The 17,821-nt window shown below is 40.1% G+C and overlaps 1 protein-coding gene across 4 annotated transcripts in view; it reads right to left on the bottom strand.

Annotated features, from left to right (window-relative positions):
* APOO (apolipoprotein O) overlaps positions 1 to 4,968 on the bottom strand; it is a 31,772-nt gene extending 26,804 nt beyond the window's left edge. For 3 of the 4 annotated variants that reach the window (XM_021408786.1, XM_021408794.1, XM_021408804.1), the window contains exons 1-2: positions 4,819 to 4,968; positions 678 to 788 (exon numbers count right to left, since the gene is read on the bottom strand). In XM_021408786.1, coding sequence (XP_021264461.1) covers positions 678 to 788; positions 4,819 to 4,827 — 120 coding nt within the window. In that variant the 5' untranslated portion in view covers positions 4,828 to 4,968. Of the gene's footprint in view, positions 1 to 677; positions 789 to 2,707; positions 2,732 to 4,818 lie in introns of those variants that run through there. The other variant, XM_021408812.1, reaches the window with a different exon arrangement.

The following is a 17,821-nucleotide window of genomic DNA, read 5'->3' as shown; positions in this document are numbered from 1 at the left end:
TATGAAACAGCCAAAACATTTCTATCACCTTCAAGAAGAAATGAAGTAACAGGTAGTTATTATCATTACTATGATATTAGTTGTTAGCTATGAATGCTGTGAGGCAGGGAAAACTGGTATAATTCTGGGCAGAGGCAATCTAGCCTGCAGGCTACAATGTTCAGGACAAAACACTACCAAGAAAAAATTCTGCCTGAAAGAAAGATAATAAATTACTGTGTTTTTTAGAAATAAAACCTTTTGATTTTGCTGTTTTAGTGGAAAACACAAATGAAATTTCGTTACAATTTTCCAACACTCTTTAGTCATAATTAAAAAACTATACAGTGCTACTTAGATTAAAAAAAACAGTCCTGTGGATTTTAAACATGACCACAGTAAATCTACAAATGTGAAATGGTAATTTCTGAATGAAGAGAAGGCTTCAACACAAAAAGTCTTGCACACGGACAAGTCCAAACTGTCCAGCAGACAGCATCGGATGCAGCCCTAGGTGAAAGAAGCAAAGTCGCATCAACGCTTCTACTGCTGAAAACTGAGAAGCAAGTTTAAAGGTAGGAATACAAAGCGTAAAGAGAAGTACATAATTGGGTTTCACGCATCAAAGTATAACATGTTTCAGAATACTGCAGGTATTTCTGTATAGATAGAACGCTAGCTGCTCTAACCATACTCACCTCATCAATTTTCAGCAACTCTTTTTTGGATGTTTCCTTCTCTGAAGAGGAAGCATAAACCTGGATAGAGAGCAAGCTCAGGCTTACTGGGGTGGCCCCCAGCCGAATTACCTAGAAACATTAGGGGAAGACAAGCATATCTGTAAGTCCAAATGCAATGGAAACACATCTGAATACACCCCACTCATGTAGACCATATACATGGCCCAGTAGGTGATAAGTTATAAATTAAGATGGAAGTCAGGAGAGAAGGGGAAGTCGGCAGTGCAACATCTAATGCTGTCAGGCACCCATATGATAATACCTAAATTATTCAGATGGTATTTATTAAAGCTTAATGCTAAAGAAGACAGTGGCTATAAAAGCTTTCACCTCACAAAAGATCTTCTGTTTTCTCCCGCTTTTGTCAACTTTGCCAGTATAAATTCTAACAATATGATATTCATATTTTAAACAGCTTTATGAATGTCCACAGCACCTTTTTTTTTTTTTCCTGCAGTCAGTACTAAAGAATTCAGCATCTTATTTCTAGTTGTTGTCTGAATTTCAGAAACTAAATGAGATGAACAGTGTCAGAACAATCACTAATTTCTAACAAATTTAGGAATGGCATAGAATCACAGAATGCCTTGGATTGGAAGGAACCTCAAAACCCATCCAGCCCCAATCCCTGCCATGGGCAGGGCTGCCCTCCACCAGCTCAGGCTGCCCAGGGCCCCATCCAACCTGGCCTTGAGCGCCTCCAGGGATGGGGCACCACAGCTTCTCTGGTGAGGCACTGGCACAGGTTGCCCAGAGACGTGGTGCATGCCCCATCCCTGGAGACACTTAAGATGAGGCTGGACGTGGCTCTGAGCACTCTGATCTAGCTGTAGGTGTCCCTGTTCATTGCAGGGGAGTTGGACTAGCCAACCGTTAAGGGTCCCTTCCAACTCAAACGATTCTCTGATGCCCAAAGAAAATTTTCCCCAAAATCTAACCTAAATCTCCCCTCTTTTAGCTTAAAACCATTCCCCCTTGTCCTATCACTATCTACCCACATAAAAAGTTGATTTCCCTCCTGCTTATAAGCTCCCCTTAAGTACTGGAAGGCCATAGTGAGGTCTGTCCTGAGTCTCTTCCTCTCTGGCTCCCTCAGCCTGTCTTCATAGGAGAGACTTGACTGATTTTGAATACTTCAGATTCAATCTGCACAACACAACCACCTCATGGAAGGTGAATGTAATTCTTCCTATATTCTTGATCTACACTGAACTGCATTTCTTTACAGAAGTAAATGCTTTAAAAAAGAGAAGATAAAAATACTGGCTGTGTAATGAAGGAAGAATGCACAGCAAGCATTTTCCAACAAACACATCTCCTTATTAACCGCAATGTTTTACTCAAGAAATGCAGTTCAACAGGAAACCTTTCAGTGTCTCATACTCTCATTTCTGCTCTGATAAGTCTGTGCTTTGGCTGTGCAGCAGTTACAACTACTGTGTGTGGTTGTATCACATCACAAGTGAATCTAGTAGCCTGCAGCCACCAAAGCAGAGAGGCCCGGCTCTGCCCACAGCATCCATTCCCAGAAGCTCTGCTTTGCTGGCTGGATGCCTCTACAGTGAGGCAACTCATCCGGCCCATTTGGCCAGAGGTCAGTCCTGGAGAAGTTGTGAGCTTTGTATGGGGTCAATGAGTTGAACCTACTCATGAACATATTTGCGCTGACAAGCACCAGAGGTCTGTGTGGCCTGATAAGGCAGGATAAAGAAGGAGAAGGCAGGACAAGAACTAGGTAATGGGATTGCTTTTCAGAAAAAAAAAACATGAGGGATCTGATGGGTCAAAAGGTATGGAAAAACTTACTTAAAATTGAAGTTTTTCTGTATTTGTATTTATGGACACATTATGACAACACTGTAATGGAACACCACAAAGACTGGGTCAGCTCTGTTCACAGCCAAGGAAAGATGGGAACAGTCTGCAGTACTGATGCCTAGAGACTTTTCACATACTCCCATTAGCCAAGATGCACAAACACCACTAACCATTCATAACTGCAGAATATATTTCCTCATTCTTGCCTTTTTTCACTGCAAAGCTGTTCTCTCACTGAAAAGGCAAAAATTTGAAATGCATTTTCATTCAGAGAAAGGTGCTTTCAGTAAAATATTACTTCCTACCATCTTTCAAATGCTTAACAGCTAGAAAAGATATCAAGATATCCATCCACTTCCATCAAAGTAACTTCAAACATATTTCAACTGCACCTACCAGTTACCTGAACAGACGTATTCTTTTTGAAATAAGCCTTGTAAAAAACAACTTCAAGGAAAGGCACTGAGAGACAAGTATCTAAAGTTTAATCCCCCAATATGGCAGAAGTTTGTTACACAAAATAAACACATGCACAGTTTATACATTTTCCATGTAACGTTTCCGCAAGTGTTTACTGTACTGAAATAACAACAAAACTCAGCAATATCACAAAATAATACTATAATTAAAAAGCATAATTTGTTTGCTCATGAAAAACAAATCCAGTCTGCTACATTACACAGTAGGTGAGGTTCTTCTGCTTCAAACACTATTTATGTTGTTTGACAATTATCTAAATGTCACCAGTAAAAGTAACAAGTCCAAATGCTTCGGAGTATTTGAGTTTTCCACATAAGTACGCATGCAAGCTGTGGAGCATAAGAATGGAACAATCCTGGTTTCCCCAAGGGGACAACACTAACCACAGGACTACTCAAACAGAAAACTTCTGCTGCTCTTATTAATCATAAGACAGAAGCGCAGGAAGTCTCTGATGCTTGTGTATTTACACGTTAACCACTAGAAGTCTGAGATCAACCTCTCCTTAATGCACTGTCCAAGCTACACCGCACTGGTCCTCCATACTAACTATGTTCCTAGGATAGACACAACCACTACTCAAATACTGTGTACCCACACAAGCACAATCAATCTTGTATTCAGTGGTGTGAGAGATGAGCAGTTCTGCCTCCTGCTTCCAAAGCCCACATTTGGACCTCACCTCTTAGTTCCATATTAACCACGTATTGTCAAATCAGCTGGTTTAGTATCATTTAGTATCTCATTTTGGTGGAGCTGTGCCTTCAGTTTGCCCGTCTTACAGCTGTTCAGTTGATACCAAAAAAGCACAATAGGCTCTATCTGGGTCTATCTTACCTGAAGACACCAGAACACTCTTAAGTAAATTATATCTGAAAACTCGAGCGGGAAAGACAATTGCATTTTGAAGAAGCATAGGATATCTTGAAGTGGAAGGGACCCACAGTGATCACAGAATCAGTCACCTGGCTCCACACTGCCCTCCTCCGAGATCTTAACCACAAAACCCCAATGGGAGGAATAAGTTGCATAATAGCTCTCAAAGCAAGTGAGGGAAGGTGAGCTAGAAGATTAAATAGAAGTTGCACAATACTTCTCCTCGTATCTGTGGTTTTGCATTTCAGTTGTTACTGTTATTATCAGCTTGTCAAAGCTGGGGAAGAATAAAACAGAAAGACTCCTTCACCGTACCTTCCAGGAAGACTGATATTTGCCCTAGCGTATGAAGTTGCTACATAGAACCACAGAATCTCAGAATCATTAGGATTGGAAAAGGCAGAGCATCTAGTCCAACCCACTCCCGCACATGCCCACTAACCACATCCCTTAGTGCCGCATCTACACGGCTCTCAACCACCACCAGAGATGGTGACTCCACCACCCGTGCTGCCTGCTCCAGGGCAACGCAGCGATAGCACGGGCAGGCCCTATAAATCACGTGTGCACACACGTACCGCGGGAGGGCGGCGCTGTGCCTCCGAGCGCAGCCCGCAGGGCCGAGCTCCCCGCCCGCGCCCGCTTCGGGGCTCCGCACCGCTCCTGGGGCGCCCCCTGCCGGCCTCACCGCGCCGCCGGCCCTGAGGATCCCCGCGCCTCCCGCCCGCCCGCGGCCACGCCAGCTCCTCGCCGCTGCGAGGCTCGGTTGGGGCTAGGGTGGGGGATGCCGGAGGGAGGAGTGGCGGGAAGAGCGGTGCCGGGCCGCAGCGAGGGGCTGAGGAGTGAGGGCGGGCAGCCGCGGGGCTCGGCCGCGAAGCTGGCGGACGCGCGGGAGGGCAGCGACAGCCACCAACAGCTCCCTCACCTTGAGCATGGTGCCACCCGGCTACAGATGCCCCGCCACCCGCGTCGCTGTTATGACGTTCGCACAGCGCGTCGCCAAGTTGTGACGTCTAGACGGCGCGCCGCCACAGCCACTGGTGAGAGGCCACTGGGGGCAGACGTCACGGCCTGCGCCCGGCGTGGACCCACGGCGCATGCGCGTGTCCTTGGCCGCCATGCCATGGGCGGGGCAGCGGGCGTGGCCCGCGCAGTGGGTGGAGAGGGATTGGGGGCAGGAAGGCGGGAGGGGCTGAGAAAGGACGTCTTGAGTGGTTCTTGCCAAAACTTGCCTCAGAGAGTATGGTTATTCTTGTCACAAAGCCACCCAGACCTGAGTCGGTGTGTTCGGGGAACGTGCCAGGCCCAGCTAGTGGAAGGGCCTGGATGTGGGTGGGTAAGGGTGGCAACGGGGGCACTGCTGCCCATGTAGAACCATAGAGCACGATCATAGAAACGTTTGAGTTTGATTGCATCTTTATAGGTCATCTAGTCCAACTGCCCTGCAATGAACAGGGACACCTACAGTAGACGCACAGTACTAGACCTACAATGTAGATACTAGAATTCAGAATACTTCTTACCACACAAGATTCTTCTAGTGTACAGTAAGCACTAACTCAAAATGAGGTCCAAGTCCAAAGCAAGTCCATTTTAAAACTGAATGCAAAACGTGTCTCATATTCTCTTGGCATGTGAATGGAACATCTCTTTAAAACTTCTTTCCAAAAAGTGAAGTCTGGTCTGTCATCAGTGCATCCAGACTATTCAGCCCTGTAAGCATGGAGGCACCTTTCAGTAAGGGATATTTGGATACTCAGAGATGTGTCAATGCCATTAGAATTCAGACAGGGCTAGAGCATAAAGACAACATTCCATGCCTTTTTTTATCTCAAAATAATAAATTAAAAGTAGTCCTTTCTCCATAGCTGAATACCCCTTAGTTTTTGCAGCCCAGGATGTGCAATCTCCAGAGTGAGTGCAATAAGCTCACATCTGCTGAGAGGGGAGGCACTACACATACACTGTTCGGTTTGTTATTCAGCTGTAACAAGAAAAAAAAAATATTACATTCCCTTCAATTAAGATAAACCCCCAAAAAATGCTACCCCCAAAAAAATTCTGATTTAAATAATGGGAAATCTCTTCCCATGCTGTCAGTAATTAACTGTGTTCTTTGCTTCTTCAGATTTGCTGGTCAGGAGTTTCCACTTTTCATTGCTTTCAAGATTTTTCACACCACTCAAGGCCAAGGCAGCAATAGTGGACAAAGAATAATGAGTCAATCAAATGAGATGATTTAGTTCATATTCACGTGTCATCATTTTCTGATCAAATACTAGGTTCTCAGTGCTTGTTATTTTTAACATTTTGGTAGATACTTATTATCTTGCTTAATCATGCTCACATAGTAACACTTTTCAAATGCAAACAAGTTTCATGCTTTCACAGAATACTGTTAATTTTTAGCTAGCAATGAAAAATTCTCTTTAATACAGAAGGATATCTTAGAGCATTTGTCTGTATTCTTTGTTGAGAGTAATTATTCTGTATGGAAAATGCAAGTGCAAACAGCTGTGCCATGCAGTCGCCATTGCAGTTCTGTTGTAAAGCCGTGCTGCCATGACTTGGTCTGAAGGGGTGACTGGCTGCTTAACTTCCGAGATCTGACAGGAACTTTTGCTGCCCAGTTATGGAATGAACGTGGGCACCACCAGAGGGTGTTACAAGCACCTGCATTCTGCTTTGAAATGAGTTAATGATCTGTCCAGTCCTTTTCCTTGGGACTTGGAGAGAAGCCAATGCCAGGTGGGGTTTGGCCTCTTCTCCCAGGTAACTGCTGGTAGAATTAGAGGTAATGGCCTTAAGTTGTGCCAGGGGAGTTTCAGCTTGGATATTAGGAAACAGTTAGAAAGAGCGGTGAGGCATTGGAACAGGCTGCCTAGGGAGGTGGTAGAGTCACTGTCCCTGGAGGTGTTCAAGAAACGTGGAGATGTGGCACTGAGGGACATGGTTAGTGGGCATGGTGTGATGGGTCAACAGTTGGACTAGATGATCTTAGTGGTCTTTTCCAATTTTTTTTTATTATATGATTCTACACTTCTAATTTAGACACACAAATAAGAACATGGAGAAAATAATATTATCCTCTTGTCATTATTTTTTTCAAGTCCAAAAATTACAGTAATTTAAAATATTTAATATTGCTTTTAGAACATGAAGACAATTAAAAAATGCAAAAAAAAAATCAAAAAGAATTCATACATAAAAGGTAAAGCACCCAAAGAACACAGTAGCAAATAGTTCGTCAGGAAGTGTATTGTGGAAAGACAGATGAGCCACATACCTCTTACAATCGTAGATTTTCTTTGTGATTACAGTTTTCCTTGTTCCACCCTAGAGAAAGATCCTGTATTTGTTTGTTGCAGTCTTTTTATAGACTTGATGGAAGCAGGTGAAGCAAGAATAAATATTTTCTTGATGGATGGGGATGTTTAAACCTCGTATAATAGAGTCAGACAATGGTTCTCAATGTGCTATTTGTAAAAATAGCACAGTCCTTATTTGTTGATAGATTCAACTTCAAGGAGCCATCTGAGGTGAAGTAAGAAGACTGCAGGTTGTGCCTACCCTTTCTTTTTAAAGCCTTATCATATTTTTCTGTTGTAATTTACAGGCAGCAGGTGATGCTTGCAAGTTAATGGGATATTGGAAATATTTCAAACAAGTGGTACAAGATGAGATTCAGTACCAAAACATAAGATAACAGGTATTGCTACAGTGAAGGATGACATGCATGTAATAAATTTTTTTAGACATGTTATTACAGGTTTGATTATAAACATTCCCTCTTTAACAAGAGTTGTATCTAAAATGTTAGTTGATGTTTAGTTGCTTCTAAGTGACCTCTGATTAAAGAATACTAACGGGCCTCTTTCACCATTGAATTGTACTTGTGCAGTCAGTTATAACTGTGGGAAATAAGCCATCGGAGTATGGCAAACATTTTTGGGAAAGTGGTTTCCAGTACTTTATGGTAGTTATGTGAGAGCGTGCAGAGTGACTGGGCAGTTTGCAAAGCAGGCACATTTTTTGATGTATTTTATTCATCAATGTTACAAATACATATTTTTGTGATTTACTTATATGCAGTGACTACATAGCAATTATTGATTGATACATATGACAGATATAAGTACCTAAAGAACAAAGAGTTGTTCTACGAAAACTTGTAATGCATATGATTTTATCAGCTCCAGTATTGAGTGCACTTTTTCTTTCATGTGGAAGTTCATCTTTTAAGCAATTCATATGACTGATTGAAAAGAACGGGAAAATCTTTATAGAGAAGACCAATAAAAATACATTCACTTTCATGTGTGTATACTGTTCTTTACATTATATCAGTAATCTGGATGAAATCCCTGCATATTTTGGTGGCAGGAATAACTGCCAGAGAAGGTTGTCTGCAAAATTTCTCTAGGACAGCGATAACATGTGACATAATGGATTGTGCACAGTCCACATCACTGTCAGACAGACTTCAAAAGAAACTGAAGTTTCTACACTTGAGGCTACAGAATAAAGGCCTTTGACCCAATCAGCTCACGGCTGTTTCTAACGTTAGGTAAAACCTATACCAAGTTAGAGTTTAATTTTGCATGCAGTATCTTTCCCTCTCCTTGGTGAATAGCTTCTCTTTTAGAAAGCTGCAGCTCAGAGAATATTGAGAATGTTGTTACAGCTCATAAACTATGTCAGTGCAGGCAGAAATATAATTTAAGAAACTCATCTTTTGCCTTACAGTCTGATCTTTCTTAATGTTGCATTAGATTGTTATTTACAGTTGAATTTTTTTCAGTAAAATACGAACGATCCTTTACTAGCAGCACAACAGGTATTTGGCACGTGTTTAGAGGTATGGTAGAAAAAATGGACTTGTTGCACACTCTTGTTAAAATCTGAGCTTGCAACATCTACTTATTAAATATCAGTGCAATTACCTAGTGACACTGATCTTTGGAAAACATTACAAGCCTGAAAAGCTAGCTTACTTTGGTGTTCTCCTACACGATAAATCTTGTGTATTTTTTTAAAACATATTTTTCCATGCACCTTTTCTTCACTAAAATGAAATTTCTAATGCCTTGACGTGCCACTACTGTTTTGTCAGCCTGTTTAAAACTTGCTTTTAAAATCTTTATATAAAACACTCTGCTTTTCTGACTCCTACTGCACTTTTGTATGTTTAAGCAAAGGAATACTGTTTGGCAGATCTCTTTTCCTTTCAAGTTAATTTGAAAGTATGTCCTTAACAGAAAATACACAACCATAAGGGCTCCAATAAACTGCCCTGAAAGTGGCTGTAAATTTTGGTGGGCGTTCCAAATATTCTGCACAAAGCACAGTCAGTTGTGTACACGTACAGCTTTGCCAGACTGGTCTCCAAAACATACAATCCATTTCTCACGTTCATGTGAATTTTAGCACAGTTGTTACGAACAGCCAATTCAGCTCTATTTCATAGGGGTGTGCGATGATGGACCTTTTCAAGTGCCTTTCTAAAGGGAGTATAGTCTGGATATTCATGAGCATCCTATTTAATTCCATGTTACTCATTCCCCAGTTTGCAAAAAAAAAAAAAAAGAAAAAGAAAAAGAAAAAATGTTAAACATTTTTGTGTTTAATAATAGGTTTTTTATTTAATCTGGAGTGAAACTAAACTTGAGCATTTGCTTTTCATTCTTAAACATGACTATTTTTAAAAGTATTTTGGATGTAATGCTTCTCAGAGTTGCTATTTTGGAAGCTAGAAAGTTTGTAGTAATACATTGAATAACTAAACAGAGTACTAAGGACAGATGCCATTGCAGATTTCTTCATGCTTTCCCACTGACCTACCTTTAATTGCATCAAAGGCATTTCTGCATTTTAGCACATGCTGTGCCATCAACTTTGTCACGTTCTAACAGCTTCCAAAACATACTTGGTGCTGTCTAAATCCTGAGAGGTGGGAGGTAAAACAGATAAAATCCTGCAAAAAAAGTGTAGTTCACTTGAATTGCGTTTCACTGTTGATCGTACCACGGCTAAACACTGCAGTGTTCCTTCCGTAATCCACATCTTTGACTTCTTACTGCAGCCATCAGTAGCCCTAGTTCCACATTTCATATTACACCATCCCAGCACTGATGAACAATTCTTCTGCTAACAGGTTGTCGATACTTCCAGCAGAGATGTCAGCTAAAAGGTGCACAGCTGTAACACTACTAATAGCAGCGAGAACATAAACCAGCATTTTTTGATGCTTCTTAGCACCCATCACAACAAAATCTAGCTCTTCAAAATTTAAACGCATCTCAAATTTCTATTGAGCTGGTTACACTTTAGATGTTAACTGCAGCTGGAATGTAAAAGGTGTTGCGATGGTTGCCAGTCTCTAAGATTTTTACTACATCAAATCTTTTCATCTTAATAAAAAAGTTATATTCACAGTAAATGCTTAATTTCTTAGCAAGAAAATGTATTATTTATCTTTGTATTTATTGGCAAATGAGGTATTGACTTCAGTATCTATATATATAAATATAAAATGTAGCACTTTAATTAAATTTTTAATTTAAACTTTTATTTCAATTCTATTTTAACTGTATTTTAATGTTTCTAACAGTATCCACACACACTTCTAAGAGTGAGAATCTGTGGGACCTACAGATTTGCGCATACAAAGGAAACCTTACCTTATCTTACCTTCTGCTGGAGAAGGTAAGATAAACCACTATATGCTGTGCTACATCTTGCATGGTACAGGTTAGCTGCAAATATGAAAACATGGCTTCTCACACCTGTTTAACAAGTTTAGCAGAACAGATAGATTAATTCTAACTACAAAAAATAAAATCCAACTGTACTGCAAAACTGGCATAAAACTGGAATGTTCGCAATTATCACACTTGCTTTGGAGCAGAACTTCTCTGAAGTACAGTTGGTTATTTGGGTGTTAAAAAGCTTGTATGGAGACTCCTTTGGCTAGAGTATTTAGTTTATTCAGCTTACGCAGAGGTAAGCCTTACTCCTCTTGGTTTCAGACAACAGTACTTAGTCAAAATCCAGCTCTTTCAGAAATAAGCTAAAATTTTCCAATATGCTTAGTAATAATTGGATCAGCTCCCAGCATTATGAACATGAATATTCATTAAAATAAAAGCTTTAGTTCAGTTTACTATAATAATCTATTTTTTTCCTGACTGCACAATTCTTTTCACTGCTTTGGATCTGTCAGGAGAAATAGTGAAGGGAAACTATTACTTGACAGTAAGACTTCCAGGTTGCAATAATGTACTGAGAATCAGGGGGCAACGTTTTGCACTGTAAAATGTCTTAATTTTTAATGTTTTTCATGTTAAAAATTAAAAAATGTTTGTCATGATTAAAAGTTACCACTGGAAGTTATGGTAATTTCTTGGTATTGAGTTGCCACCCTTGTTAGGTAAGACATCCAAGGAGAAGAACCTGTAAGAGGCAGAAGAGCTGTTACAAGGCAAATCTCACGGAACATTCACAGCTGGTCAAGAACATGCAAGTGATTAGGACTCCATCCTGGGAATAAATCAGCCAGCAAGGCTTTCTGAGAGGTGCAAGAAGTTGGCAATCCCTCGCTTTCTAGGAGTGAAAATGAAAGCTACTGCTACACCAATATGGAGGAAAGTGCTTGGGCCATCCCTTGTATTGGCACCAGCGTCACCACCGCAAACACAATTCCATGCATTTTGATGACTTCAGCAATCTCAGAAGGTAAACATGAGAGGAATATACCGACCACCTGGAATTCCTCCCTTGAGACTGAACCACAAAGCAGCACATGGGTGAAATGCTTGGTTTCAATCGTGCAATTCTTTTGACAAAGAAGGGATGGTAAACTTAGAAAGTCTCAAATACCTAGGAACACACCCATCACATACACATTTGACTGCAGGAGATAAAAGATTCTCACACAGAATAAAGAACTATATGATTGGTTTAATTCAAACTTGTGAGATGAGCTACGTGACAAAAAGGAGTAAATGAAGCAATGCTTAGACTGTGCCTGAGGACATACAGAAAGTGGGCGTGGGAAAGAAAGCTGGCAATTTAGGTCAAAGACGTATCTATCTCATAAAATTAAATAGTGCAGTAAAAAGGTTAACAATGAAAGCCATCTATCTCATTAGAAAAATAGTATTTTTTATTCGGCACCATTTATTGAACATTTACCCTTACAAGATCTGTTACCGTGGGTGACATCAGCATGAGACACAATGCTGACATTCCTTCATGTGGACAGAAGACTGAAGAGTCACCAGCTACTTAAACAGAGATCACGATAAGGTTAGGAATTTCATGTCAACAAGGCTGGATAACATAGCAAAAAAAATACAGAAGGAATTGACTGAAAATTACTTTCTCCAAACTAAAGTTACTTATCACACAAAGCAACTGAATGCATGTGAGTCAAATATTGCCAAAAAATAAGGCAACATAATCCAAAAACATGAACAATTTTTTAAGAGTAGTGAGCCAGTAAACTATGAGAACTCTCTTTAGAGGAACAGTGGATGCATTATTTGAGATTCCTAATCAACCAAGCAGGTGCTAACAAATAAGTAAAGTTGGCCAGTATTGTGGCAGAAAGGTATTGCCAAAAACGTGACCTGGCTCACAAAGGAAAGAAGCTAAAAAGACAAACAAAATTAAATAAATGAATTTACAGTGTGGAATGATTGCAGTCTTCTTCTCTTCCACTGTATCAGTCCACAACATTTGGTCTCCTTTTGAACCAAAAATAGGGAATATTGCAATTAAGAGGCCCCTTCTCTTGTGACACATTCCACATCTGCACTGTTCTCTCATTAAACAGCACTACTCAGTGTAGCATCAAGTTAAGTTAGCAAAGAGGGAGAGGAAAAATGATTTCATGCAAGTAAAGTCTTAAATCATCCTATGCACTAAAACAAAATTAAAATACTATTTTAGAACTCAAGATTAAAGAAAGAAAAAAGAGACATTCAGAGTTATTTTCAAACATTTTTCATGGCAGATTTTTGAACCAGGGACTTAGACAGACAGACCCACTGAAGAACAGACAGTGGCAGAAAAAAGGAAATTGTGGCAAGGGATTGACATGGAAGATTTTTCAAGCAGTCTGATGAAAGCATGTCAAGATCACAGTCTCCCTCCTGTTTTACCTCACCCCTTCCTTTCTTGGCACTGGATGTTGTCCTAATCTGAGGCATTAATTCTGACATGAATGCTTCATTATGGGAAACTTAAAGGATTATGACTTAGGCTTCTGGCACTTTGAGGTCCAAGTGCTTAATAAATGCATGTTATTTCTAAGCATTTGAGAGAGTTGATAGAACCATCTTTCTTCCAGCCTCTGACTAACTCCAAAGGCCAGCTTCGGTTCTCATTTTTGTTGATTAAATATATGCCTTCATGCTAGGTTACAAATGTAACCATTAAGTCTCAGAACATAGGTTCAAGGTTGTAATACAGAGCATACAAATGAATATACTAGGCAATTAACACTGGGAAGATTATAAAATATAGCTAAAGACACAAGCTTGATGCTTTATAAGGGCATCCAACTTTTCTCGTTAGGATGACACTGGCTATCATTAACACAGCATTATGAATGATAGCAACACAAGACATTTTTGAAGATTTGTTCAGCTTAGTAAACTCTTAAGTCCTGAAATCCAGGCACACTACACTAAGTATTACAAAATATACAACAGAGTGTTTAAAGCTTAAAAATATTTTATTTACACTTCTCTTTATACACATTTTATACATTTTTTTTTCAGTTTAAAAACTGAACAGAGCACAAATGCAAGTCTGAGCACACTGTACCCACAGCTAGGGAAAATTACCTTCTGCCAAAAAGAGACAAGAAAAAAGGCTTTTTAAAACAGTTTAAAAGAGGCAAGTCTTGAAATTTTTCAGAGAAGTATATAGCAGCCCTGATGTAGTCATTAGACAGTTAATCCAAATGTACATATGAGGTCACATATATATATATAATGTTATTTTTATATAGGAAAAGTATTTCCAATTGCTAGACACAAACACAGCAGACTTCGAAAATAACTTTTCCTGTTATCAAATACATTCCTTTCGATACAAACAATCTGATATTGTACACTAGAAACAGGTGGGATACTATAGCAGAATTGCATTCTCCAGCATATAATAATATACTTTAAAAAGATCTAAAAAAATAACAATATATCGGGAAAAATATTTAAAATAAAAAAGATAGCTCACTCTTCCCTTCACCTGTTCCCGTAACTGACCTAGAAGTTAGGTGGGTTCCACTGAGGTAAGAAAAGCCCCCTAAGCACAGCTGCTGTACAGTCCTAAGTAACACCGTATTCCTAGACTGACAGCAATGCCTTCTCTACCAGACCCATAAATAAAAACTACCACCTGCAAATAGAAGTGGTTTCCCCCTAGCTACCAACTTAACATTAATCCAAAGGCATTTGACCATGGAAAGTTATTTTAAAAGATTACCTAAACATTAATTCTAATTAGGGAAATGAAAAAAAAATAAAAATTAGTAGAGAGATCCAGTGAAGCTTTGCACAAAGAAGTAGGTTTTTCTGCCACCTGCCACATGACTGTTTTTATAAAGTACCTACACAGAGGGAAAATCTAAATTGTTTACCAACATCCAAAAATAGAATACAGATGCAAAAGTAGTCATCAATATTTATTTTAAGCAGCTTCAGATTGACTTACAAACACTGAAACCTCAATGTGTTAGCTACAGGACACTGGCAAGCTCTGTTCTAAATGGATTATGTATCTCCCAGTTCTGTTCTCTCCCATATTCCTTCAGTGAGTCCTGCCACATAGGACAGACCATGCTGACTGAAGTAACTTCACCAGGTATTTGTTATTAAATGAAGAACAGGCCGGGTGCTTTCTTTGATGACCCAGCCTTGTAAGCACTTAGGCACACGTTTGATCATGTTTGTGCCATTATGCTTTAAGTACCTTACAACTTTATGCATTCATTATATTGCACTGTTCACATGTGCAAAGTCCACATTTGAAGCATTAAAAGAAAGAGGGGTCCAATTCACTACTTTTGTAAGGAAAAATACCTTTAAAAGGCAAAACACCTCTACAAATGTGATTAATTCTAAAAAGACCTTGTCATTTTACAAAGGCAAAAGAAATTTATTTTTAAAGAGTCACTAGCATCTCCCCGTAACGCTTACCTTCATTTCACAGAAGAATGGACATAATGAGCTAAGGGATGTTTTTCTTTTTAAGCTTCCTATCATTTGTACCCGCTGAATGTTATCCTTTGCTTCCTGAGCATCAGTGCTTCATTCCTGATGCAAATATGTACTGTATTATCGGCAGGAAAAAAGGCAGCCCTTGTGTTTATAAGGCAGGAGGTCGGTAAGAAATAATGGCTGCAAACCTCAGAGACCAGAGAAATACTCAAGTCACAAACCCTTAGAGCTAGTATGAACAGGTCTGCCACCACACTGCGGAAAGTGGGGCGTCCATATGTTTCAAAGGAAGTAACAAAAGCATGTTGCCTTGTGCATGATACACAGCTACTAGCCCCTCTCGCTGGCAGTGCTTTCTGAAATAGCAGATCCTTTGAAAAATTACATACTGCCTCCCTCCAGTTGAATCAAAGGAGAAAGAATTTCAAAAGGTTTTTTTTCAGCCTAATACCTCCCACTGTGAAACCACTGCCAACACCTCGTGGGGAAAAACTAAGCTATTCTTTCCTTACGTAGTAGTCTGAAAAGAATTATCTGTTCCATTAAAGCAGAGATAGCAGCATGCTGAATGGCAATAGGCAGTGTTCAACCAACTCACAGAAGCACTATGCTTTTTATCCATTCTGGCTCATTTGGAAATAAAACTCCTTCCTGGAGTTAGATGCTAAATTAAGAAGCGAAGCTGATAATCTTTTGCTCTAAGTGTGAATAAACTAGACTGTAGCTCACTATGTCCACCTTCTTAAGAAAAGGCAAGTACACTTGCAATTTTAAAGGAGGTCATATGTTAAGTTTTAAATCTCTAGGCAAGATCAGATTTGCAGGTGTTGCATGAAGGATGGGATGGAAATAGATTAAACCCCCCACAAACTTACCAATCAAAGATTGCCACTTACCTTCTTCGTGACGAATGAAAGGCATTTAGATGCGTTTAAAATCCTCCTTATTAATCTAATCATAATGCTTAAAATTTGATAGCAATTCTTTTTTCCCAGATTACTTTTGTTTTTATTTTAACACTTAACAATCTGGAGCTAAATACCGAAACCAAACAATCAATCCAAAACTTTCAATAAAACAGAAAATACCCCTCTGACATAGAACATAACAAAAATAACTGCCTCACAAGTTCCACTGCGGTGGAAAAGAGAACATAAGCATCTAATTCACGCTTGAAACAATAAAAACACGGTAGAAACGTGAATTAACAAAACATTCTCACGTTCCCCCATGTTATAAACCCAAGTAAATTCCAATCATTTCTAAAGCTCAAAAGGTTACAGCCAGCTTCTCAAAGACATGACAGCATGGAGGCAGAAACCAGCAGTTCAAGCTAGAATTTCACAATCCTGAACAAGACCTTTCAGAATTGGACATCCGAAGATAAACAGGAACTTGCAAGCAGAGCACCTAAAAATGATCTGGTTCTTAATGTTTCAAGTGTCAGTACCCACCAAAGCCATCACTAGTAGTTGCTTAGCCCACAAAACTCAGAAGTTGCTTAAATGCAGACCTGAAACATAACTTGAAACGCCTCCATCCTTACCATTATTCCTAATTAAGTCTGAAGTCATATCCATTTACTACACTTGATTCATGGAAGACCAGATTCCCAGAACCACATCCATTCCCCAGACAAGCCCTTGTAGTAAAAAACCTTATGCTAAAAGGGCTGCTCCAAAAGTAATGCCTCCTATTTTATTACATTGGCCTACAACATCAGAGGCGGTTGGTGGTGGTATGGCAGTAGGGGTTGAACCTTCCCACCAATACTCCATTGCGTTTTGTTGCCGTGCAACAGATGGCAGCAGAGGGGCAGTCTGACACAGTGGTGTCTGACGTGGAAGTGCAGATGAAATAATGGTGTGGAACTGAATTCCTTCATGTGGAAAAAACGGCACCCACTGACATTCAGCACTTGCAGAATGTTTCTGGAGATCAAACAGCGGATGTGAGCATGGTGAAGCGGCAGGTGGTGCGTTTCAGCAGTGGTGACAGTGACACGAAAGACCAGCCACGTTCTAGATGGCTACGCACAGATGTCACACTAGGAAATTCATTCATGTGAATCTGCAGATTATGCAGGAAACTTTGTACAGAACTAAGTATCTGCTTCAACATGTTGAAAATAATGTTGAAATATCACAAAGTTTGCACCAGGTGGGTCCCACAAATGCTCACACATAGGGTCAGAAAGAACACTGTATGCAAGTTTGTCAGGACCTACAGAACTAATATGAAGATGAAGGTGAGTTTCCTAGATGGCACCATTACCAGTGATGAGATGTGTCAGCGCTGTGAGCCAGAGTCAAAAATGCAGTCCATGGAGCAGCAACGTGAATTTCTCATCAAAGAAGAATTCAAGACACAGCCCTCATCAGGCACAGTGATATCTTTTGGGATAGGAAAGGTGTGATCCTTCTGAATTTCCTGGAACCCAGACAGACCATCAACTCTGACCCATACAGCACGACAGACTAAGCTGAAGGCTCCAACTTCCAGAGTCAAGCCAGAGAAGACAACCCTTCTCCTGTAACACAATAATTCCAGGCCCCATGCTAGTTTGAAGACCATGGATCACACTGGCAATCTTGGCTGGACTGTCCTACCACACCCACCGCATAGGTTGGATTTGGGCCTTCCAATTTCCATCTGCTCAAGCTGATGAAAGATGGACCGTGCAGGCAACATTTTCAATGT

Source organism: Numida meleagris, chromosome 1 (genome assembly GCF_002078875.1).
Source record: "Numida meleagris isolate 19003 breed g44 Domestic line chromosome 1, NumMel1.0, whole genome shotgun sequence".
Taxonomy (NCBI): Eukaryota; Metazoa; Chordata; class Aves; order Galliformes; family Numididae; genus Numida; species Numida meleagris.
Note: the sequence above shows the minus strand (reverse complement) of the source record. Positions and strands in the feature narration are given on the sequence as shown.